Raw genomic sequence first — 25,000 nt, forward strand, 5'->3', positions numbered from 1 at the left:
AATTGACAAATTCATGACCTAAACTGACCATTATTATGTTATACAACATGAAGTCATGGAAGAACTATGTAATTAAAGCCTAACTTAAATCCATTAGCTTTACTTATAATAAGACAAATGGAAAACAAAAACTAGTTTGGAGAACCAAAACGTCTTGGATCCGATCATCACCCCCTGCCCTCATCACCATCTACAGGTCATCCGCAAGGTCGTCCGGCGCTCTGCTCCCACTGAAGAGAGGGGCAAGAGCCGACGCAAGCGGGGCAAAGGTCGTCAGGGCCCTAAGGCCGAGCACCAGGAGGAGGAGGCCAGGGCGCCTGCACCCGCGCCCCAGAGAGAGCGCACTGAGGTCGGGCTCGCTCCGCACGATGTGCCGCTGGTGTGGAGTGCTGTGTGTTTTGGGGGTTGGGTTGGGTTGGCTGTTCAGAGTCACAGATCCCCTTTGGTATGTGACTGTGCTGTGGCTGAGGGGCGTCTGAAGGGTTCGCTTTCCCAGTAAGAGAGTTTGCCTCGCCTGTGAATGCACACATGCTTTTATTGGAACGTTTAATTGGAGGCTGATTTCTTTAACTGTGAGATTGGATGTCTCTGTTGCCTTAGATGTGTGTTCCTTCCTCTCTTTGTCTCATAAAGGCCCTTGTGTGTGTGTGTGTGTGTGTGTGCGTGTGTGAAATACCAGAGACATCTGCCAATGCTTGATTTCCTGAGTGGTGTGTGTTCTCACCTGATCTCTCTAGGATAGCGAGTCTATCCTATGTCGTTGGAATGGTTTGCCGTGTTGTGTGTCTGTGTGTGTGTGTGTGTGTGTGTGTTACATATACCAGAGACATCTGCCGATGCTTGATTTCCTGAGTGGTGTGTGTTCTTACCTGATCTCTCTAAGATAGCGAGTCTGTCCTAAGTCGTTGGAATGGTTTGCCGTGTTTTGCTGTGATTTGATTGAAGTGGCACTCTCGAATCTCTCCAAGTGGAGAGGCCAGTGAGTGTTCTCCTCGCTTTCAGCATGCCTATAGAGGACATCAAGCGCCTCCAAGATGCAGTCCTACGGCTCCCTTCTCCTAGGCACGCATGCCAGTGTACTAAGTCTCTAACGCCATTTTGTTTAATGTTTTGCAGTCGGGAGACGGAGCCAAGGGGAAGAAGAAGAAGGGAGAGCGGCAGCAAGGGAAAAAGGGTCAATCATAACCGTCAATCATAACCGTCAAGAAGCGCCACAATGGTACGTCCTCGTCCCACACCCCAATCATAACCGTCAAAAAGCACCACAATGGTACGTCCGCGTCCCACACCCCACTCATAACCGTCAAAAAGCGCCACAATGGTACGTCCTCGTCCCACACCCCACTCATAACCGCCAAGAAGCGCCACAATGGTACGGGGGATATTTTCTCCTCGTCCTCGTCCCACACCCCCTGGAGAGTCGTCCCCCCCCCCCAGCTCACCGTGGAAGATAAAAAAATCTAACCCCAAAACATCGAAAGCATGGCTGGAATCCTTTTGTGACTCGAGCCACCAGCCATTAGCCAAGCCTATATCTATGTGTTCAACAGAGCACAAAAGAAAGCTGCACTTTTGCAGTTTTTGTTTTTCTCTTGGCACAAAAGAGATCCACCGGTACAGATAATATGCAGACGCAGCTGGATAGCGCCAGTGTATTGTTCCCTGGGCATCAGTACTGTGGCCCACTATCTCCAAACTATTTTCTGGACCTGGCAGTTTTTTTGTTTGTGTGTCTGTCTGATTAAAATCTTTCTTTTTATTTAAGAGATGTTAAGCTGTTTTAGTAGCATTACGCTAAGGAAATAGACTGAATAAAATGTTCAGTTGAGGAATTCCCATTTATGGAAGTTAAACTTGTTTCTTAAAAGTTATTTTTCACAGCTTTCTTCAAAGAATTGCTTGTGTATATCTTACAGGCCACAGATTTAGAGCATTGTGTGTTAGCAGACTATGACAATATAGTGTAACTTCTACACTAAGTTACATTTGATGTGTTTACATATCTGTTGATTGTTGTTCCACTGTTTTTTGTGTTTCAGATTTGAAATCGTCTCATAATTCTTTTTCCTGGAAGGGGAATCACTGGAAATCAGCTGACGGGGGGGACACGAGTCTACAGCTTCTCACATCCAAACGCATGGATTTCAGCAAGAAAGATGTCTTCTGAGTTCTTACATTTTTTTTCCGCATGAGCATGACAAAAAAAAAAAAAAAAGAAAAAGACTCATCTGTTTCTGTCAACTATACAAAGCATCCAGTCCAGGACATGTAGGTAGGTAGCTGAAGGCTGACGGTTAAGGCCTACACCAGCTACTAGAGCCCCACACACTGGTACGATGCATCAAAAAACCTCCACAAGGCATTACCCACCCCCCATACCCCCCAAAGCAATTTTCCGTGACCAAAGATGGCACAACTTTAAGCAGTATACCGATGAGACAGGGACAGTGAGAGGAGCACTAAATCACCTTCAACACTCGCCTTACGTTGATCCTCTTGGACCCATGATGTCGGGATGTATAATGCTGTTGGATTAGTTTTTTTTGTTTTTTGTTTTCTTTTCTTTTGGGATTTTCTTGTATATAAATTACACTGTATAAATTCTTTTGAAGAAAAAAAAAAGAAGAAAAAAGTAGCTTACAAGTTGTTGATGCACTGTCTGGAGTCCTTTTCAGATATGATCACATGAAATGAATTGCCAACATTGATTCCAACGATTAAGGAAAGGCTTGGGTCTGACTTGTAATATTGTTAGCAAATTGAGAAAAAAAAAGTTTGTAAATGACACAAAAAAAGAGCTAACTTGATTTTAACAGCGAGCGTTTCTTTCAATAACACTGCACTTACTCTTCACACAACACATCTAAACATGGGAACAGTCCTAGAGTGCTTCTCACAATACTTTCTCAGAGTACTAATATTTTGATGCATGTGATTCACATTATTCAAATTATGTTTTTGTTTTTTTTTTCTAAATTGCAAACACTGCATTGTGACGTACGTGGAAGGAGGCAAGGTGTGCTGTCTGTGTGTCCACAATTCTGCCATATCTATCACTTACAACTGTTTTGTATGAGAGAGGGAAAAGATGCCACAGAGCATGACGGAGAATTTTAAGGATTTGAATGAATGGATGCGAATGGGAATACCTCAGTTCATGCCTCTTGATGACACAGCGACTCCTGTGAGGAGCAAGGGATTCTGGGAAAACGAATGGGCCTAAATAACAACCCGAATGTATCATGTAGACCGGCACGCTGTAAACGTTTTAACTGTTATCATCTGTATTGGCTGAAGGATGTAGAAATCTTCCACAGCCAATCATCTGTGATCATTCAAGCAGTGTATTACTAGATTTTTTTTTTAAAAGAAAGAAAGCTGCTGTGGTTCAAAAGGGGCATTTTTATTTGGGTTTTTGTGAAATTTTATTTCTGATGAGATCAGTTCGTATGACAGGCACCAACGGCATTCATTGATTATAGATCTGGTAACATACTGTATGGCAAGAAGAAAACATACACTGGATGATCTAATTAATTATTTAAGCATAAAATAAATTGTGTTTAAACCCAAATGTTGTCTTGTTTTGTTTTAGACTTTTTAGAGTAAAAATGAAGTTGGATAACTTATTGTATGGCATTTGAAATCAGTTGGTCTTGAAAACACTGACAATAGTGTAGCTGGTGGTCTCAGAAGGGCTATTGTATATTCCTAAAGCTTTATATTCAGAAAAATAAAGAAGTAGAAAATACTTATGGTTATTTCATTGTCATATACAGTAGGCCTAATTTCGTTATTCTAAATTAATTATATTAGATGTGTGTGCACTTTCATGTCGCAAGATGTCGCTGTGTAACAATTTTGTAGTTTCGAAGGTAATCAAAGGCGGTCGCAGACTCACTTCTCAACCACTCTCCAAACATGAATCATTGCGCTGCCTCAACCGCGCGGTGAACATGGCGGACAGTGCTAGCGAAAGTGACACTGATGGAACGGGCAGCAGCGCTGCCACCCCACAATGTCCCTCGTCCTCATCTTCCAACAAACCTGGCGTTGTGATATCTCCATTTCGTCTGGAAGAACTAACAAATCGGCTCGCTTCGCTGCAGCAGGAAAACAAAGTACTTAAAATAGAGCTGGAAACGTTCAAACTGAAATGCAAAGCCCTCCAAGAGGAGAACCAAGACCTGCGGAAAGCTAGCGTCACTATTGTGAGTAACGTTAGCTAACTCTACGCTAGTTGTATTGGGCTACTAGCTAATAGCTGAATTGGAAACAGTGAATAGCGACGTTAGAAATCTGCTTTTGTATGACATGGTTGGTGTGCTGCCATAATACACATGAAACAAAGTATATCCACATGTGGATGTGTTAATTCCCTCCCATGATATCTCCCACTGAAGTGCCTTGTCGTGATAGCTAACGTTAATGTTACTTGCTAATTGATGTCAGTTGTCATGTTAGGTGAGCTCTAAGTTATGTTCTCTAAAACAGCCAGTCTGTAACATTAAGTCTATTCATGAGAGTGTTTCAGCTGTGACTGATATAAAACGAACTTACCCAAAAACGAATAGGCTGTATGATGACTGTCTACTACGATCAGGATGGAGAGCATTGACATGAAAACTGTCACCAGTTGGTGCTAGCTAACGTTGGCTGTGATTCGAAGTTGTCCGTAGCCTTTTAGCTCGTTTACTCTAATGCTTGATACTTTTATGTAGCTTACGGTGTTTGTTGATATCCCTTGCAAGTAGCTGCTAATGCCCATATATTCATAACTCAGTCATCGCTTAGCATTATTAGTTGCGCATGCTACCTCTCCAGATATTAGGTTATTAGTGCTAGCTAGCTAGCAAATTGTGAGCTATCAATGAATGACACTTCTGAATTGAAAGGCCATCGGGTTTGCTGTGGTTCTAGACTACATGATGTCACCTTAACTGTTGTAAATCACATGGATTAACTCTACATTAAATGTAAGTAGGCTAGGCATAGTAGTTGACGTGTTTCGATGAACGTGTTTGGTATTGGCATTTTTTAGCTATCGTGCATGTCTCAAGAAAGACAGCTTGTTCCTCCTGGCCAGGTTTGTCATCGCTTTCACGGGACAATGGGCAACGTGCTCAGTCCAACTGCTAGCTTGCTAACAAAACTTAGGGGTTTCTAGCAGCATGCCGCAGTGTCCTCGGGAATGGATCACATTTCTTTCATTATTTAGGCGTCAGCAAAGGTCCTCTGAAGAACGAGTTACATCGTCTTTGTTGTGGAAATGGTAGACACGGCTCATGGTCAAACTTGGTGATATAAACATTGTTACGTCGATTTGTAACGAATAAAGCATGCAGACAAATACCATAATACTTTTTGGGCAGGGTTGCACGCCCCCGTGCATGACACCTTACTGGCAGGTTTGGCATACTAGGCCTAGTAAGTGCAGAATCTTTTTTTTTTTTCCAAAGAAATCTGCTTTTTTTTCTTCAAAGTGAATGTTTTCGCACTTCCTTGATGTTGCACAATGCCCAGTGATTGACGACATAGCCTCCTACCCAGTCTGGTGACTGTTATTCATCCTTGTATGGAGTTCATTTTGGTATCCCACCCCATTTGTAAGCAGTGGTTTTGGTTTGTCACTGCAAAAAACATCCGAATGAAGCTTCCCCTACACAATATAGTTGGGACTGAATAATACTTCTTACAAACATGAAGAAATCAAAAGCGTAAACCCAAAAGGCTGTATTACAACCTTTTTATCTTAAACATCTAACACCTAGACTCTAGCAAGTTCCTGTCTGCCTCCTCAGAATCTTCTATCGGCACCTCTCTCCTGCGTTCAGAAGAAACTGTCCTTGGCCTAGATTCTTCGGACCAGATAAGCAAGCGATAAACCCAACAGTGCTGCGTCACTGATGGCGTATTTTTGTGTTGTTTGTCAAGAACTGAGCCTATTTGAGTCGGCCAGTTGGACGACCACCATCGAGTGGGCACTCCTTCAGCTCCAGCTGGGCTCCTATGGCATTGTTTATTCTGTTTGACTTGGCCAGTTGCTGTCCATCTGGGGCCGACCACAAAGTGAGTGCCCTCAGTGAACTCCTGAAACGCGCCGCCCCCGCGTTCGGCCTCGAGCGAGCCCCGTGCTGACGGAGTCTGCCCATGAATATTTGACCAACCCTCTCGGATGGCCTCCATCTTGACCTGATCTCAGGTGTAGAAGCACGAGCGAGCCCAGAGCAAACAAAGAGAAGTGTATCCTGCCTCCAGGATCCCAACACTGATAACCCCGGGGCCTGGATTAGGTGTTCCAGGTTTGCTTAAGGTGTGCGCTGCTCCATTTTGGAGCACGGGCCGTCGTCGTTGCCGTTGGCAACAGTGCCCCAGCTGGGACTGCCACCGAGGGATGAAGGAGTGATTCCCTGTCAATAAGTTTCAGATGAGCAGGAAGCCAGTCCTGATGCCCGTCTGGCAAAGCGCTTCTTGTTTCAATTGTAGACAATAGATGCTGTGTGTGTGTGTGTGTGTGTGGGGGGGGGGGGTTGTGTGTGTGTGTGTGTTCCGATGTGGGTTTTTGTGTGTGTGTCCCCCGATGTGGGTTTTTGTGCGTGTGTGTCTGTTTATGCTTGTGTCTGCTTATTTATGTGTGTGTGACAGAGGTAGAGTGTTAGTGAGTGTCAGAGTCCTTTTGTAATTGAGTGTACAACTGTGTGTGTGTGTGTTTGTCACTGCTCATCACTGTTGGCTTCTGTGCTGCCACCCCCCCCCCCCCCCCCCCATCAAATCTGCAGCAAGCACGTGCGGAGCAGGAGGAAGAGTTCATCAGCAACACACTCTTCAAGAAGATCCAGGCCCTTCAGAAGGAGAAGGAGACGCTCGCGGTCAACTATGAGAAGGAGGAGGAGTTCCTCACCAACGAGCTGTCCAGGAAACTCATGCAAGTGAGTCAGACCTCCACCTCCACCATCATGCCTATCCCAGTACATCAGACCACGCAGCAAGCTGTGGCTAGCAACCCCACCAACCAAGTCTTTATTATTCATTTTTGTTTGTTTGTCTGTTAAAGGTAGTTTTCTTGCCTGTCACCCTTGTCTGCACTGTGGACTATTTCAATAGTTTAAGAGCTTTTTAAATAAAATGGAATGGAACAGGAATTTTAACCACGCAGGCCAAAACTAGTTTTAAAAGAACTAGATGGTGAATCATTCGCTACATTAATTATAGCGTCGTAGCTTTTTTTTTTTTTTCTCCTGGAATTGAACACCCAGTCATGCGTTGATGCACACTGTGCACACGCCCTAGAGTTGTGACCATCCACTGTGACCCAAGTGTTGGCAAGGATTTTCATTTCCCTGTAGCTGTTTTTGAAACACGGTCTGTGCTTGGCCTTGAGGTCTGCCAGATATTGTTCAATGTTGACTGACTCAGATACCACCACCCCCCCCATCCCCCACCCCCCACCCCCCTTTGCATCCACTGAGGAACTTCTTGTTTTTCTTGCAAAAACGAACTTATCTGGTAAGCCCTGGAGAAGAATTGGAGCTCAGTTCAAGTGCTGTGAGAGAAAATGAAGGGGACAGAGTGGCTTCGTTTGGTTTGTGGCTCAAATGAATGTGGAACATATTGAACAGGATGTTGTTGATAACAGGATGCTTTAGATGCCTTTATAGGTTTTGTCAACGCCCTTGGAACCCCTCGAACCTGTGCTGGGTTGAAGCCAGAGAGAGTGTGTGTGTACGTGTGTAAGTGTGTCTGTGTGTGTGTGTACGTGTGTGTGTGTGTTTATGGGTGTGTGCATGCATGACTGTAGGTTATGTTTTTCCTCTTCGGCTAAGAATGCAGGTCTCAGCAGTGTCATGCCACCAGCCCACATATTCCTGCTGTTTACACACACACACACACACACACAAACACGCACACATACACACAATGTGAATTTGTGTGTGTGTGTCTAACTGTCGTTATGACATTCTGTGCGTGTGTGTTTGCGTGTTTGTGCGTTTTGTGTTGTATCTAAAATCCTGTTTGTGTGTCTGTTTATCTTGGTGTGTGGGCCATGTGTAACACGTGTGTGTCTGGCTGTGGGTGTGTTTGTGTGTGTGGGTGTGTTTGTGTGTGTCTGGCTGTGTATGTGTATGTGTGTGTCTGGCTGTGTATGTGTGTGTGTGCGTGCATGGCGTGCATGCACCACTGAGTTGATACATTTGTGTTTGTGTGTGTGTGTCTGCATGTCAAGGTCACTCTGATATTTCATGGGGGGGGAGTTGTGCACAAACAGCAGCGCTGCAGGTTTCCCTCTGAACTCCCACAACTCCCCAGCACCCCAGGTCCTGTGAGAAGCACTTCAGATTAGACTGCATTTCAGACAAACCCGGAGGTCGAACTTCAGCTCCGACTTTAAAGTCCGAGAGATCACCAGGGTCATGATTTGGAGGGTAGGCTTCAGCCAGTTAGCATCCAAGTTGGCCCCCACCACCGTTAAATATGGCGTCCGACATGGGCTCTCGTCCCGTCACATTTTCTCAAAAAAGTCAGTTAAGTGCCACCTTAGTGGTGGATGCAAAAGTATGTTGTCTAATGTGGGTTGGCCATTTTGAAGCTGAAGGATCAGTCAATCCTCATGGATGACCTCATTTGTAGCCATCTGTAATGCACCCAGAAGCTGAAGTATTCTAATATATATATATATATAATATATATATATATATTAATATTAGAATATAGAAATAGATAGATAGATAGAAAGCTTTGAAGCAGCTTTAGACTAAAGGCACAGAGTAGCTTTGATTCTTAGGTCAGCATATGTTGTGGTGTCCATGCTGCACACTTGATCACCTGCTTAGTCCTGTCCTGTTCCTGTAGATCTCCACTGCTCGATTTGCCCTTGCTTTGCCCCTGCTCTGTGCAGTGCATTTGCCTCTGCTCGAGTTGCCCTTGCTTTGCCCCTGCTCTGTGCAGTGCATTTGCCTCTGCTCGAGTTGCCCTTGCTTTGCCCCTGCTCTGTGCAGTGCATTTGCCTCTGCTCCATGTATTTTCAGCAGACCTCCTACCTTCCTTGTGCTTGTGTTTTTGTCTGTCTAACTGTCCTTGATATGTGCTGACATTCTATACGCCCCACCACTGTGCTCTGTCCTGCATGTGTGCTTGTGTTGGTGCATGGCTCTTTTGATACGTCTGCTGTGCTGTGCTCCCACAGATACGCCTGCTGTGCTGTGCTGTGCTGTGCTGTGCTGTGCTGTGCTGTGCTGTGCTGTGCTGTGCTCCCACAGATATATGTGCTGTGCTGTGCTGTGCTGTGCTCCCACAGATACGTGTGCTGTGCTGTGCTGTGCTCCCACAAATACGTGTGCTGTGCTGTACTGTGCTGTGCTGTGCTGTGCTGTCCTCCCACAGATATGTGTGCTGTGCTGTCCTTGTGTTGGTGCATGGCTCTTTTGATACGCGTGTGTGCTGTGCTTGTGTTGGTGCATGGCTCTTTTGATACGCGTGTGTGCTGTGCTTGTGTTGGTGCATGGCTCTTTTGATACGTGTGTGTGCTGTCCTTGTGTTTGTGCATGGCTCTTTTGATACGTGTGTACTGTGCTATGCTCCCACAGTAATCGGCCCTTATTCAGCTGTAACTTGCGATGCTTTTGTCAGGAAGAGAATGCAGGAGCCTACAGCTTGCTCCAGGCTTTTAACCGTGACTGAAAAAAAAATCAAATAAAGGATGTTTAGTAGAGTTCATGTTTGGCTCATATTGGAGGCTATTGAAAATGCAGCCATCTCCAAAGCTTATCTTTAGCCTGCGCACACATCTATCTATCTACAGTATCTATCTATCTATACTAAAGTGATGTACAACTGCATCAATAAACATTTCATTAACATGAAAATGAGAAGCTTATCGTAAATTCAAATAGCCTAAAAAATATTAATATTATTAATAGACTGAATAGACTGAATAGAATTTAAACATAATAATAACCATGAACCATTCAACATAGAATTTTAGAACCTTCAATTATTGTGGAATGTAATGTTATGTTAGAATGTTCAATAGAGTACCGAAGTGTGGCAAAGTGAAGTGTTGTAGTATGTGATTCCTACAGTGTAAATATATACAAACGTCTTGGAAACGTAAAATTATTTAAATAGATTAAGAAAGCCACCGCTATGGGGACTTCTAGTTTAGATCCAGTGAAATTGCTGCCTTGACAACGCTACGTCATGGCTTCGGTACTCTGTTGTTGTAGCCCTAGTGCTGAGACCCCTCCAGCAGGTGTTTACCCAGCCTTTGATCTTCCCTCCACTGAGTGTGGTTCTCGATCAGTCGATGGAGTTAGTCGTAGTCCTCATCACGCTTGTGTGTGTGTGTGTGTGTGTGTGTGTGGTTGTTTCCCTTTCTATCCTTATCTGATTAGAAGATAGGGCAGTAGAATTGCATCCAGTAAAAAAACAAAAACATGAATGATGAATGGGTGGATGTTTGCTTAGCTGATCCTGGTGTGTTCATAGCATTTGCATTCTTGAAAGCTCCACTGCACAAATCGTTAATGTTCACCTTTAGTCCATTACCTTAGTATACTGTAGAGTCACTGGGAAATAGACATAATGCTTCACACATAACCAACAGTGGCTTAGCACTGTGTTTATTTGCATGCAATGGTGCTCATGAGTTTTATATCCAGATGATTTCCAGTCCAAATAAGGTGTGCATTTTATCAGCATGTGGCCTGGTCTGGGAGAGGGATTCATGACCTTGATCTCTTATTTGCATCTTAAATTGTAGGCACTGAATGCCTGATCACACCAGCAACGATAACTATAAAGATGACTAACTATACTGATATTAGCGTTGTTATTGTTATAGTTTATGTGTGGACGTAGTTATTCATATTAGCTAGAGCGATATGTTTTTTGGTCTGTCTTATGAATTCCCCCTGAATTCGCTCTCTGAGACTGCATTTAAATTGGGGCCTTCAAAGTCTGCCAATGAGCAAAGTTCTTGTGCATGAACTAACGGCGAAAGGTGGCACTTTTAGCTGACCCACAGCTGTTTGTGCTTAGGGTCTTTCTCATGATAATAGCAGTCACCTACAGTATTACCGACTGTCCCATATTTCCGACCTCTTACGTGTCACTTAATATTCATTTCTATACAAACCAAGACGGCAGATTCTTAAAGAAACGCAAGCACCCACACCAAGTGTATCTAAATTAGCTATGTACCAAAAATTAACAGTGATTGTCTTGTAAGAGTGCGTGTACAAATCCACTTGGAGCTCCAGTGGAATTTTGATTTGCGACGAGAATTCTCGGTGTAACCGTTGATGTGCAGTGAGAAAGATTGGAAATAGGCACCCGCCAGCCCAGCACTAAACTCTGAGCATGGTAAACAAAATCGGATATTTCAGGCAGTAAAAGCCCCGGTGAGAACCAAACCAGATTTTGTTCAAATCTGCACAACTATGGCTACTGAAAAATGTAAGTTTCATTTATCAAATGTTATTTTGAAGTATTAAAAAACATCGTTGTTTTAGAATTTTCGAACGAAAGGGCCGGTAATTGGTGCCTTTACGATACATTTGCAAATAGATTTTTTGCGTAGATATTAATCAAGCTTTAGTAAGACTTTAGACTTTGCACTTAGCCCACACTCTTAAAATGAATGTGTTGTCCCTATCTGGACACTTACATGTGTAAACTTTATTTTCAACAAACATTGTGTAACAAATTAAAAAAAGGAAACGACACAAACTGTGTTGTCCCTATCTGGACACAGAGATGTGTTTAAAAACAACACATTTGTTTTAAGAGTGCAGCATTTAAGTTAGACCCCTGGGTGTGCGGTCATGATCATGGCCGATTCCTGCGCTGAAGGACAGCAGACGAGGCTCAGATGCCGTCAGTGATGCCCACTCACACCCTTGTGCCTCACACCAGTGGTGGCGGAGCGCTCGGCGATGATTCCGGGACCGGAACGCCCGGAACATTCTTACAGGGTGGCTCCTGACTCAGTGTTGTTGTTGGTTAATCAGATGTAAATGAATACATTGTTAATATGGCATAGAGACCAGAGAGATCTCCTTTTCCCATTACACCATACCTATGCCTCATCTTCCTAGTGCTGCTGAATAACAAGACAGAGGCAGCTTAATCATTCAACCTAGAGAAATAACATAAAACCCAAATAGAAAATGAACGAAGATAATTTGCCTAATGATTAAAGTAGTCCAGAAAGAAAATAAATAGTTTCCTGACGTCAATGGGAATGTGCCCAAAACAACAATGCTCTGGAACATTGCCCCGTCTATTGTTCCAAAGTTGCCTTGTGTATAGTCATCTCAAGTTGACCACAGGCACACGAGATGGCTAAAAGCCCTGGTGCAGCATTATGAAGGTTGTTGGTAGAAAGGACCCAGTTGCACAAGAGTGCTCAAATGAGATATCAATTGAGATTTAAGTGATCTGCGGATACATTTTTGTGTATTTGTCTGTGTGTGTCTGTGTGTGTGTGTGTCCAGCTCGAAGTCAGTGTTTGTTATCCTGTGTGTATGTGTCCATTTATGCATAGCTATGGATTATGGGTGAGATGTTGCTGATGTATGCGTGAGTGTGGCCATACTTGCTATACCACAGATAGGCTAGTAGTACATGCTATTTCCCTGTCTGTTGATATGTGCTCATATGTGCCTTGTGCGTGCGTGTGTGTGTGTGTGTGTGTGTGTGTGTGTGTGTGTGTGTGTGTGTGTGTGTGTGTGTGTGTGTGTGTGAGAGAATCCTAATGTGGTCTATCTGCCTGTAGCTCCAGCATGAGAAGGCCGAGCTGGAGCAGCACCTGGAGCAGGAGCAGGAGTTCCAGGTGAACAAGCTCATGAAGAAGATCAAGAAGCTGGAGAACGACACCATCACCAAACAGCTCACACTAGAACAGGTACTGACACCATCACCATCACCAGACAGCTCACACTAGAACAGGTACTGACACCATCACCATCACCAAACAGCTCACACTGGAACAGGTACTGACACCATCACCAGACAGCTCACACTGGAACAGGTACTGACACCATCACCATCACCAGACAGCTCACACTGGAACAGGTACTAACACCATAACCAGACAGCTCACACTGGACCAGGTACTGACACCATCACCATCACCAGACAGCTCACACTGGAACAGGTACTGACACCATCACCAAACTGGCTGTCGGAGTTAACAGGATGTTGGGTATTTTTTTGTGTTTGTGCGTAGCTACGACGAGAGAAGATCGACCTGGAGAACACGCTAGAGCAAGAACAAGAAGCCCTGGTCAACCGGCTATGGAAGAGGATGGATAGACTGGAGGCAGAGAAGAGGTGTGTGTGTGTGTGTGTGTGTGTGTGTGTGTGTGTGTGTGAGTGATCCAGAAAGTTCTACTTTGGGTTCTGTACAGGGCAATGTTCTAAATCGAGTGTTGCAAGCTCTACATTTATTCATTCAGCAGGTCTCATAGGGCTTTTCTCAAATTCAAGGATTCGTGCTTGGTAGAACGAGTCCTGCCGAGTCAAATCCTTCCAAGACGAGGCAAGGCTTCTTCTTAGCCTACGGAAAACACACAATGGAACAGACTAGCGAGTGTGCAGGAAGCTGCAGGTGCATTATTAAAAAATCATGTGCGCACAGGATTGTGGGTGTTCCAAGCACACAGAGGATACACGCATGCATCCTCGAAAATCTCAGAACGAAGGACTCAGTACTCGATAGTATTTTAAAGCACCCTTGACATTGGAACAGTGCGTGGCGAGATTCGATGACGTAACGTCCTTGAAAGAACGGCTTTGAAGGACCCATTCTTGACTTTGAGAAACGTTCATAGTCTGGTTCTTTTTTGGGGTCCACTTGAATGTCCCCCTTCCTGTGCTGTGTGTCCGTGAGATCTCCTTGTGTGGTACCTTTCAGTAGCGTGTCCTTGTGTGGTATCTTTCAGTAGCGTGTCCTTGTGTGCTTGGCACATGTCAAGACTGTATCCCGTTACTGAGGGGGAAACGTGAGGGGGAAGAGTAAGGTGACCCAGAAACCTGCTCTCAGTGTCCAGGCCTCCTTGGAGTGACCCCGAAACACTAGACCGGGCCTCGAGAAGAGGGAGAGGGAGAAATTCAGAATACTATACTGCTCAAAAAAATTAAGGGAACACTTCAATCATACACTGGATCGGTACTCTGACACTGTTTGGTTCTGAGCACAAGTAAAACTTTTGAGGCGAGTGTTTTATTTTGCTAGAACTGTCAGTCATTCTGTGAATGTAGTTTGAGAATGGAGAAAAGGGTGGAAGGTTTCAAAAAATATGTTTTAACAATTGTGGAAAACTATAAGTGTTCCCTTAATTTTTTTGAGTAGTATAGTTAGATATGGATATATTGTTGGCAAGTGATGGGGTTGGTATGGAGGATTGTGGCGTAGTTTCAATGTACACAAAGAAAACGAAATATGTAAGTTTCCAATGAATTTAGTGTCTAGACCCTATTACCCCAATATTTGTCTGTGTGTGTGTGTGATTGTATGTATGCCTCTCTCTCTCTCTCTCTCTCTCTCTCTCTCTCTCTCTCTCTCTCTCTCTCTCTCTCTCTCTCTCTCTCTCTCTCTCTCTCTCTCTCTCTCTCTCTCTCTCTGTCTCTGTCTCTGTCTCTTCATTATTAGTGTCTTTCTGTGATTTCATGTGTGTTGACGTTGATGTCTCCATCCCAGAATCCTCCAGGAGAAGCTGGACCAGCCGGTGTCTGCTCCTCCATCGCCGCGGGACATCTCCATGGAGATCGACTCGCCAGAGAACATGATGCGGCACATCCGCTTCCTAAAGATCGAGGTGGAGCGGCTCAAGAAGAACCTGCGCACCACCGAACTGCAACGTGAGTTCCACAGCCTGACCTTTGCCCTCTTACCTCTGACACGTCTGTCTGTCTATGTATGTATGTGTGTGTGTGTGTGTGTATGTATGTGTATATATATATATATATATACATACATACATATATATATATATATATATATATATATATATATATATATATATATATATATATATATATATATATATATATACATATATATATATGTATGTATGTATATATATATATATACATACATACATACATACATACATACATACATACATATATATATATATATATATATATATATATATATATATATATATATATATATATACACATACACATACATATACACATACATACATACATACACACATACACATATACACATAATACCTATAGTCTGAGTTTGCTTGCAGAGCAAGACTCTACAGTAAATAACGTATCACTGCAAAACATTGACTTTCTGGCCCCTCCTACTACTGCACACAGCCTGCCATTTACATTTATTCATGTAGCAGACACTAACAAAACTGAGGATAAACCCAATAGGTCAAGCATTCAAGCAGCATACAATGCAAAGGATACTTTAGGTAACAATGAATACTACTATAAGAAATACTACTGAGTTCTTGAGGGTAACAGTTCCAGGGAACGGCCTCTAGGTGGAACCAAAAGGCTACTCCAAGGCTACCTCAACAGTAGGGGCAGTAAAGCCCAGGCCTGCAAAACACACAGTTTGGCCCTGTGGGGGTTGTGTTCTTCCAACAAACTGCGGTTTTAAAAGCTACTGTTAATGTAGAAATACCTCCCCCTGTCACAAGCAGTCCTCTTTTAACTCTTTTTTTATTTTTTTTTAGCTTTGTTTATGTGTACCTCATGAGAATGTGTTGGAATGGCAACAATTTGACAATTCCGGTTCTTTCCAGAAGGACACAAACATGTCCAGTGTAATGGGGCTTATCAGAGGTTTTGCCTTGCAAGAGCTCGTCCTTGGCATGCCTAGCGAGACAGTGTTGTCATAGTGTAGTGAGGGGCATTGAGAGGTCATGGCCGTACCCTAACGTAATGCAACAGAAATGCAGTAAGTGTGCAGACGTCCTGGTATTCCTGACCTCATCTGCTTGTGACCGCCAAATAAGATACGTGTCCTGCATGGTGAGACTCTTGCTGGACTATGCAGAGATAAACCAGGTGGAACTATTCAATAACGATTACAATTGTGTTTGTTACGAGGCCTGGTGATCGTATCTGTTTATTCTGTATACAAAGTCAGCTGGTATGGATACGCTGATTTCATTTTTTATTATTTGTTAGTTGGCTTTGTTTTTGTTGTTAATTAGGCTATACCCTTCAGTGGCAGGGAAACTAAAATATTAAATTTTTAAAACATAACTTTTGAAATAAAAGTCTTTCAGCCTTTGATAGCATCTCTGAATGTGCCAATCTGCGCAGAGAACAACATTTAGTTTGTGGAATTAATGTGACCTAACGGACATCAGCCCCTTTCATCGGCAAGTGTTATATTATTATCCGATAAGCCAATACCAGCCACTACCAGTTGTTTTGGGGGTTTTTTTTCAACTCAAATGTCAAGAGTGTAATACTCTTGTGTGTATATTAAATCTAGCGAACACTACGAGTCTAGCAACTAGGGTAGACTACACCAACACACACTCAGGTATGCATGTACAATCAATAGAAGATGAATAACCCACAGTAGGTGGTTACACTGACGAGAGTTAGCAGTAAAAGAACCAGACTCTTGTCTTGCTGTTTTGTTTATGTCTCTTCCCGTTCATTGGTTACATCATCGCTCCCACAGTAAGCACTCCGAGTTATGACCGTTATGTAGGCTACTCGTCTAATGACCGGTTTAGTGACGTATGATGTTATAGAGGTCTGTGGGTCCTAGTTGTGTACAGGAAGTGTACAGTGGTGGACCAGGCTACCACCCTGACAAAACCCAGTGGCTTACATAAACATGACAATGCCAGAATTACACTGTGGACGTGTGGGGCTTACATAATTTCAGCCCAGATTTCCGATTGATAACTTCAGTGATGTCCGTGAACTTATCCAACGTCAGATGTAATCAGTGGTGAACTCTGCATGGAGGTCCACCGATGTCTCAGACGTGGAGAGTGAGACCATCCGAGTCTATCTGAGAGACCCTCTCTTTGTGTGGTGATTTATTGGAGGGAGTTGTGTCTGTCGCAGTGAACACATTAACGCAAGGCCACTGTAGTGTAACAGAAAGTTCTGGATACATTAACGCACCCTACTATCATTTTGTGTTTCGCTAATGGTGCGGATTTGGGGACATTTGTTTCTTTTTGTACATTATATTATATTATATTATATTATATACATTTATTTTTCTGTTGGGCATCCCAAAGTCTACCGCCTATCTCACACACTAAGTTTGTCAACAAACAAGTCTTAAGTTTGTGCTCCACAGCCTACAGTGTACTCTTAATGACCGAGTGGATGTTGGGAGAGTCTGGTTTGAGAGAGGCCCTTTGTGTTTGGCATGTACACAGAAATGTGATTAGCAGTATGATTAGCAAACCACAGATGGAAGGGCTGCAAAAAAAGTTAGCAATCATGATCAATAGGCAGCCTACAACTACGGAGTGGAGCAAATGTGTTTTGTGTATTTCTGTGGGACTTCATTGTCATTTGTTTACTTTGGACTATTCTGATCTATTTTGTTTGTATTGCACACTGTGTTTGCATATTAGGCTATATAAGTTGTTTGCATAATTCCATTACCTCTGACCAAGGTGGTTGGCTCTGGTAATGCACTCTGTTACATGTGATAGCATGTTGAGGTGTGTCATGTGCTCACTCGTGTGTGTGTGTGTGTGCGTGTGTGCGTGTGTGTGCGCGCATGTGTGTATGCACGTGTATGTGTGCGTGTGTGTTTCAGACACGGAGAAGAGGGCGCAGTACATCGAGGAGGAGCGGCACATGCGAGAGGAGAACATCCGGCTCCAGCGGAAACTGCAGCGCGAGGTGGAGCGCAGGGAGGCGCTCTGCAGGCAGCTATCGGAGAGTGAGAGCAGTCTGGAGATGGACGACGAGAGGTACACGCGCACACACACACACACACACACACACACACACACACACACACACACACACACAGGCTGTTAATGTAATAGCTAATAACTAATCGATCTTTGTGCATATGGTATGAGCCTAGTACAATACAGTACTATACATCCAGGTGCATATGAATAGACTCACACATTATTTATGTACAGGACAGTTACCCAAAAGAGCATGTACACACACACACACACACTCACACACACACACACACACACACACACACACACACACTCTAATACATGCTCACAAACCTGCACAAGCTTTTCTCTGCCCGGTGACTAAAATCACAAATCGGAATCCACATGAATCCTTCATTTCCTCAAGCACCACCCCAGCCCTTGTTTCTCAAAATGGCCGCTTCATTTCCCATGTAGAGGTAAACAAGTCTGCACAGTTGCAGCACCTCTCCCTTCCCTGACCTCTCTGCTGCTGGCAACGTTCCCTCTATTGAACGACTTTTTGACGTGTCTCCTCTCACATCGGGCTCTGTATATAGGTCTTGAAGGAGCCAGCTCGGCTGTCAAGGCCGGGACATCCACCGCTATAAGCAGTCAGTGTTACAGTAGCAAGCAGCAGTTAGCATGTCCTTCTGGGGATCTGCTCCATAGAGCTCTGGGCCTCCAGCTGATCACACCCTGTCATCACACATTGTCTTTGTCAGTGTGTTTTTGGGGACACGTAGCATTTCAATAACCAGGCTGAAGGTTTGGCACTCTCAGCTCTCAGAGAGTTACAGTAATACAGTTTTTGTTTTTACTGCCTCCCCTGAAATTCATAACTGGAACCTCTCATCGTTCACAAGTCGTGGACACTAGCCTACTTCATGTCCAGCCCACAGTTCATAACGCCATAAACTCTCTATCTAGCAAGCTAACACTCTATATCAGGATATCAGGTTTTAAAACCAGGTAATCTTCAGTGTCCCACCGGCGGGACGGTTACCCCCCTCCCCCACCTCCCCCCAACATTCTAAATCAATTGTATGCACCATATTGCTATGTAGCATAGTAATGTTATACACCAATTGAAAGCTTTGACGCTTGGGAATCCAAAAATGACAACCTTTTTCATGTGCGCATTTTAACTCATTGAGTGCCAAAAACGTAATATTACGTTTTTCCTTCCCATGCGTTGAGTGCCAAAAACGTAATATTACGTGTTTTATTTATTTATTTATTTTTTTAATTACGAAACTAGACACTCTAACACACCTTATATGAGATTTTGGGAACTCTGTGATGAATGGAAATTAAATATATGACGATCGAAAACTCATGAAAACGCAAGATCTGGACATTTTATCTGGACGTTTGATCTTAACTCGGCTTTTGATGGTTGCCGCTTTGTTTAGAATCAGTCACTGATTAGCCTATCAGTGACATGCACGCCAGGTCAAAATCAGGTCATTTATTTCCGTGGGTTTATCACTAGGTGGCAGGTCTCGTTAGATCTCTTCCCAGAAACTTTGCAGGCAACACTTCTCAGGTGCTGAAGGGAGAAATGAAAAAGTCGAAGAAACTACGCTGGATGAGTCCACCTTTCTACTAAGACAAGATGACTCTGACCACGACAGGTCAAAAACATTGTAATGTAAGCAATAGGCATAATTCATATTCCTTATGTCATTGAAGGGTTGCTACTGGGCTCCCTCTGTAGTTGCAGAGCATTTGTATTTTACACAGTTACACAGTCGTAAACACCACTCATGGCTTGCCCCCTTCCCCTTGGACACCGTTAAAGATTTCACACAAATAGTTGGCTATTGCACAATAGCCAAAAAACTTTTGGTGATTCTCTGAGTTGAGAAAGAGTGTAGTTGCAAGGCTAGCTGTCCGTAGACGGGTATAGTACGGTTTGAGAAAGGCGGACCATTCTCCATATTACAATTTAGTTTACCATCAAAATGACTTTAAAAAAAAAAAAAAAAAAAGAAGCTGTAACCTTCCTTGATAGACATGGCAGAGATGTCATGTAGAACAACCTAGAAGAGCTGTAGATCTGTGCCACATCAGTGTCTTAACAAAGAGTAAGAGTGAGCTTTGTCATTTTGTCTGTGGCGAGATGATTTTTCTCTTGGGATTTTTCCTGTGGAACCAGGAACCAGCGTTTTAAATGCTAACACTGAAAACTACAAACTACAAATATCTGGTGAACTTGCATTCTATATGCAACTCCAATAACCTTATCTTATTTGCTGACCCAACCTTGTGCTAAGTCTGACTCAAACACATGTAGTATTTAAACCCAGTTTAGAATCAATCCCTGTGTATTTAAACCCATCTCCACTGTCACTGTCATGAATGTGTCATAAACAAGTCATAAACGCTTGACATAATGCTTCTGTTATTAAGTGACATTCTGTTTTTGTCATAACAAGTTAGGGTTAGGATTAGGGTTAGGCCTAGGGTTCATGTGTCATGACAGTGTCATATGTTCATGACAGTGTCATGTCACTCTTATGTCAATACTCTCAAGTAAAGTGTTACCCCAAACTCTTTAGCATTTGAACCCAGCTTTGAGCTATTGTATTTAGCATACGCTTGTCCAAAGACTTACAATTCATTTTTGAAGTCGGTAAGCCTTGGCCCACATTAAGTAAAATAGAAGTAATAACAATAATATCAATAACCGTATCAAATATCAATAGTGAAAATAAACAAAGAACTTAAATATACAAACCGTAACATTTAGAATAAGTTAATTAAGTGCAAGCGGAACAGAAGTCTTCAGACCCCTCTTTAAGTGTTAAAAAATACAAATTAAAAGCCAGCTTTGAAAGGGTTCTATCGAGGTATAACTTGGCAAGCTCCCAGACATGCTCTGTCTAAGACATGCAGAAGCATTGTGGTGAGGGGTTGGCCCTGATGCGAGAGCAGTGCAGTACTGTAATAATGAGTTGGCTGTGTGCGGTTGAACGCGGCCGACTGCTCTTCCCGGGTAACCGCCCAGTAATTGCTGGTGTCATTTCCTCCTCTCTGGGACATTGTGTTTTCAGCGGCCATCCCAGGGCTGACACTCTTACAGGTCGGACAACCAACAGACACTCAGTGCTGTCTGTGCCAACTCGAGAACAAACTAGCCGTGCTCTAGAGTTGCTTTTGCCGGCGCGTTTCCTCGCTGAAGAGGGCACACCTCGCGACCTGAGCTGGCCTGACACAGGGGTCAGAGGAAGTCCGTGTTTGGAGGAGTCGGATAACTTAAATACACAGAGATGACAAAGCTATTTGGATTTAGGGCAATAAAAGTATGGGTTTTTATTCATTTGTTGAATTTAACTGACACTTCTGTAAGGGTGGATAAAAAGATGGGTCCAACAAGTGTGTTCTTGTTCAACTTAAAGAATACACAGTGTCATCTTGGTTTACAAGAAACTTTGCATAGAGCTATGACACACATACACACACACACACACACACACACACACACACACACACACACACAAAGACATTTGATTACTGAGTAGGACAAATATTTGATTTGTTTAGAGACGTGTATCCCGGAAGTTCGATACGGAGCTTACAGCCATCTCACATTTCAGCAGTATAACAGTTGTTCCTGATGCACATGATAACAGTAGCATGTCATCTAACTAGCTAGCCAGCCCCCATGCAGCATTAGACAAGTATAGGCTTGGTCCTGCTCCCCTCAACTGATTTTGTTCCCAGACAGTTTTTACATTTACATGTATTCATTTGGCAGATGTGTTTATCCAAAGCGACTTACAGCAATAGAATAACATTTAAGATTTGTTTTTATTGATTAATCTGATTTTGTACTTCCCTCAGCTTGCAGATGCCATGTTTTGATAAGATTATGTTAGTTTATTGTTTTCGCCATAATATATGTTCTTTTTAGTTTATTTATGATTTTGTTGATGTGTGTGTTATTTTTAACCCTTAAAGGTGTACTGTCACACCGGTGAGATGGGAATGTTGGAAAATGAACGTTCTAAAGAATATCTGGGTTCATTGAATTCAACATAGAATTTTAGAACATTGAATTGTTGCGGAACGGAATCTTATGTTACAATATTCAAAAACCCACACTTTTAACTCTCTTGGGAATTCTCCTCTAATGTGTGTGTTGTGTGTTCCCGATGGTCCAGGTACTTTAACGAGATGTCCGCTCAGGGACTACGGCCTCGGACCGTCTCCAGCCCCATCCCCTACACCCCCTCGCCCAGCTCCAGCCGACCCATATCACCAGGTGTGTGTGTGTGTGTGTGTGTGTGTGTGTGTGTGTGTGTGTGTGTGTGTGTGTGTGTGTGTGTGTGTGTGTGTGTGTGTGTGTGTGTGTGTGTGTGTGTGTGTGTGTGTGTGTGTGTGTGTGTGTGTGTGTGTGTGTGTGTGTGTGTGTGTGTGAACGAAAAGATGAGATATTTATTTCCATTAGTATCCTGCCATGAATGCCGTGTGTCTGACTGTCTGGAGAACTGTGGTCAATGCTTTATGAATGAGTGGTTGAGTTGCATTTGTAATACGTCCATTGTAGGGGTAATATATTTTCATATGATTGGTTTCGATAGATACATACATACATACATACAAACCAAGGGAAATTTTAGGCATCCAGTAGCAAGGGATAATGTATAGAATGCCGGTCATTATCGGAAAATAAGTCCCGACAGGGCGAACAGGACTTGCTTTGTCCTGAAGGGACTTAAGTGATGAAGTATTCTACAGCGTTATGAAGAGCTGTGTAATAAACAACTATAAACAAGCACACATATATCTCACATACATAAAAATCTCTCACAGAAATGTCAAAATTAAAAGAGCATGTGAAGTGATTACAAAGGTCTGGTATGGACTTACCATGTGATGCGTTGACCAAGATAAGGTGCTATGAGTGTGTGCAGTAGTGGTAGTGCAAAAGTGAACAGTGTAATAACTTTACTTATTATTAAATATTAACTATGACTATGAAAACACAAGAATGTAAACATAATAGAATTGCTTGTATCATTTACCAGGTGTGTGTGTGTGTGTGTGTGTGTGTGTATAATCTACACCACAACCACAGCGATGTGGTTTACACAGATATGGTTTCGGTGTTGTTTGCCTAGTGTCTGGTCCTGTAGAAGTTAATAGAGTGACTTATCAAGGTTACACTACCACTAAAGAAAGCACTTGGACTGCATGGAGAAACATGTTGGTCTTTTTTATGGTTATTTTGAGAGCAACTCTCTCTCTTTCTCTCGTACGGTGTTTGCATTTCCTGTGTACTTCTGCCTTCCTGCACAGATATTTGAACGGCCCTGGTTTCAAGGTAGACTTCAGACAGAGTGTGTGCGTGTGCGTGTGCCCCTTGTTCCAGGTAGATTTGAAACGGAGCATTGCAGTCTGCTACCACATGTTCTCCATTTCCGAGTATACTTCCTGACCAAGAAAAAAAAAAAGAAGAAAAAAAACTCATGCGGCATCACCACATTTATTATTAAAACATCTAACTGGAGTGTCTCATCAGAAAACTTTCTAGTCTCTTTCTAGTTTCTAGTCTTGTCCAGAACATCCCTGAAGACACTCCGTGGGCTTCTGGTCATGCCTGCCGTGGCCAATTCATGTGTGCAAAATGGTTTCTCGTGCTCCATGAACCACTCCTTCACAATTCGAGCCCGATGAATCCTGGTATTGTTGGCCTTGAGTATTCTCAATGTAACATAGGGGATACTAGAAATAATGGCCATCCCCAAAGGAAAAAAAGACTTTATGATATCTTCATTTTTTATGGTCAGAGGCACTTCAGAAAAAGAACTTTGTGTATTCCACCATGTTCCACAACCTTTCTAGGAAATAATGACGCTTAACTGTGAACTAAACGCCATACGTTCGTTACCAGTCATAAAAACCCTGTCCACCCAGTCAAAGTCCAGAGAAGACTCACAGTAGTAAAAAGGAGATGCTGTACTACGCAGCCCATATGCGAGTCGTTGCTCAAGTTACATACAGCAAGGGGCCTTCAGCTACCTCATTTTTTTCAGTCTGCTGGACTGATGCAAGATGCAAATTAAGCAAAAAAAAAAAAAAAAACAGTGTGGAATGAGCTGTTTTTCAAAAGCACTCAAAATCATGTGTTTATTAGATTATAAGTGCTTTTTGAATTTGCGAAGAGATTAGCTCATTTCTAAGAGATTAGGAGTGAACAGGGAGGTCACTGCTCAGTGTAATTTCCATTCATGGGTCTTTGATGTATTACGACCTTCTGGAAAATTCTCAAGCCTCCAAGGAGCTGGTAATTATAAGTCCATTAAATCAAAGACCCATGAATGGAGAATCCTACTAAGTATTTTATAAGCTCTGCACAGATTTCCTGTTATTTTTTGCGTAATAAAAGTTTTTTTTTTCCCCTTGGTCATTCAAGCTAATTCAATAAAGGGCAAGGACAAATATGGTACTTTTTCCCCTCTTCCCTGCGAGGGGAACTCATCCTTGTGTTTGACAGTGACTGTCTTGTGAGCTAAAGCCGTGAGGAATGACACCGGCTCACTGCAGTAGTCATGCACGTTTAAAGCCAGTTAGTCATCTGTTCAGTCCACGCCATAGTTAAGAGTTTGAGCCATTTCAAATTGTTCTTCAGTTCAGAGAGATCATACAGTTCATTTAACGGCATCAACTGATTAATTAGACACAATGTAACTGCTAAGTGTAAAAAGTAAACACAGTGCATAATTATGAAACACATGATTAATAAGTCAGATTATAGTATCAGTAGGTCTAAGCCTACTGCAGTGCTAAGTATGTTGATACATAAACGTTGAACTTTGTTTGGTGTATGGTAACCCAGTGTGTTTAGGTCTATTATGTCATGTGGGTTAGGCCTCACTACCAGTTTTAATGTGTTGAACCTTATGGTAGATGTATGTTTCTCCTACCTCAGAATAAAGCATGTTATGGTTCGCCAGATCAAAGTTATTTGTGTTTATCTTTGGGCACAAGAAATGATAGTTTAGGATAAAGTTCTACCAGGAAGACTCATGGTTTACGCCATCCACTCATTCCAGTAGACAATAGACGCTCATTCTCGTCGTTAAAGTGCA

The 25,000-nt window shown here is 42.9% G+C and overlaps 2 protein-coding genes across 3 annotated transcripts in view; both read left to right on the top strand.

Moving 5' to 3' along the window:
• Positions 1-3,574, top strand: part of ank3b (ankyrin 3b) — a 228,984-nt gene extending 225,410 nt beyond the window's left edge. For both annotated transcript variants that reach the window (XM_076297830.1, XM_076297831.1), the window contains 3 exons: positions 197-349; positions 1,117-1,219; positions 2,040-3,574. In XM_076297830.1, coding sequence (XP_076153945.1) covers positions 197-349; positions 1,117-1,185 — 222 coding nt within the window. In that variant the 3' untranslated portion in view covers positions 1,186-1,219; positions 2,040-3,574. The remainder of the gene's footprint in view (positions 1-196; positions 350-1,116; positions 1,220-2,039) is intronic.
• A 359-nt stretch (positions 3,575-3,933) lies between these two features.
• Positions 3,934-25,000, top strand: part of ccdc6b (coiled-coil domain containing 6b) — a 27,273-nt gene continuing 6,206 nt past the window's right edge. Inside the window, exons 1-7 of the mRNA XM_076297832.1 lie at positions 3,934-4,211; positions 6,780-6,929; positions 12,776-12,904; positions 13,229-13,332; positions 14,702-14,862; positions 17,780-17,936; positions 22,070-22,170. Of these exons, the coding sequence (XP_076153947.1) occupies positions 3,957-4,211; positions 6,780-6,929; positions 12,776-12,904; positions 13,229-13,332; positions 14,702-14,862; positions 17,780-17,936; positions 22,070-22,170 (1,057 nt within the window). The 5' untranslated portion in view covers positions 3,934-3,956. The remainder of the gene's footprint in view (positions 4,212-6,779; positions 6,930-12,775; positions 12,905-13,228; positions 13,333-14,701; positions 14,863-17,779; positions 17,937-22,069; positions 22,171-25,000) is intronic.

This window comes from Alosa pseudoharengus, unplaced genomic scaffold, assembly GCF_046254945.1.
Source record: "Alosa pseudoharengus isolate Yale_2024_CS ecotype anadromous, Long Island Sound unplaced genomic scaffold, YU_APseudo_1.1 YU_APseudo_1.1_scf_21, whole genome shotgun sequence".
Taxonomy (NCBI): Eukaryota; Metazoa; Chordata; class Actinopteri; order Clupeiformes; family Clupeidae; genus Alosa; species Alosa pseudoharengus.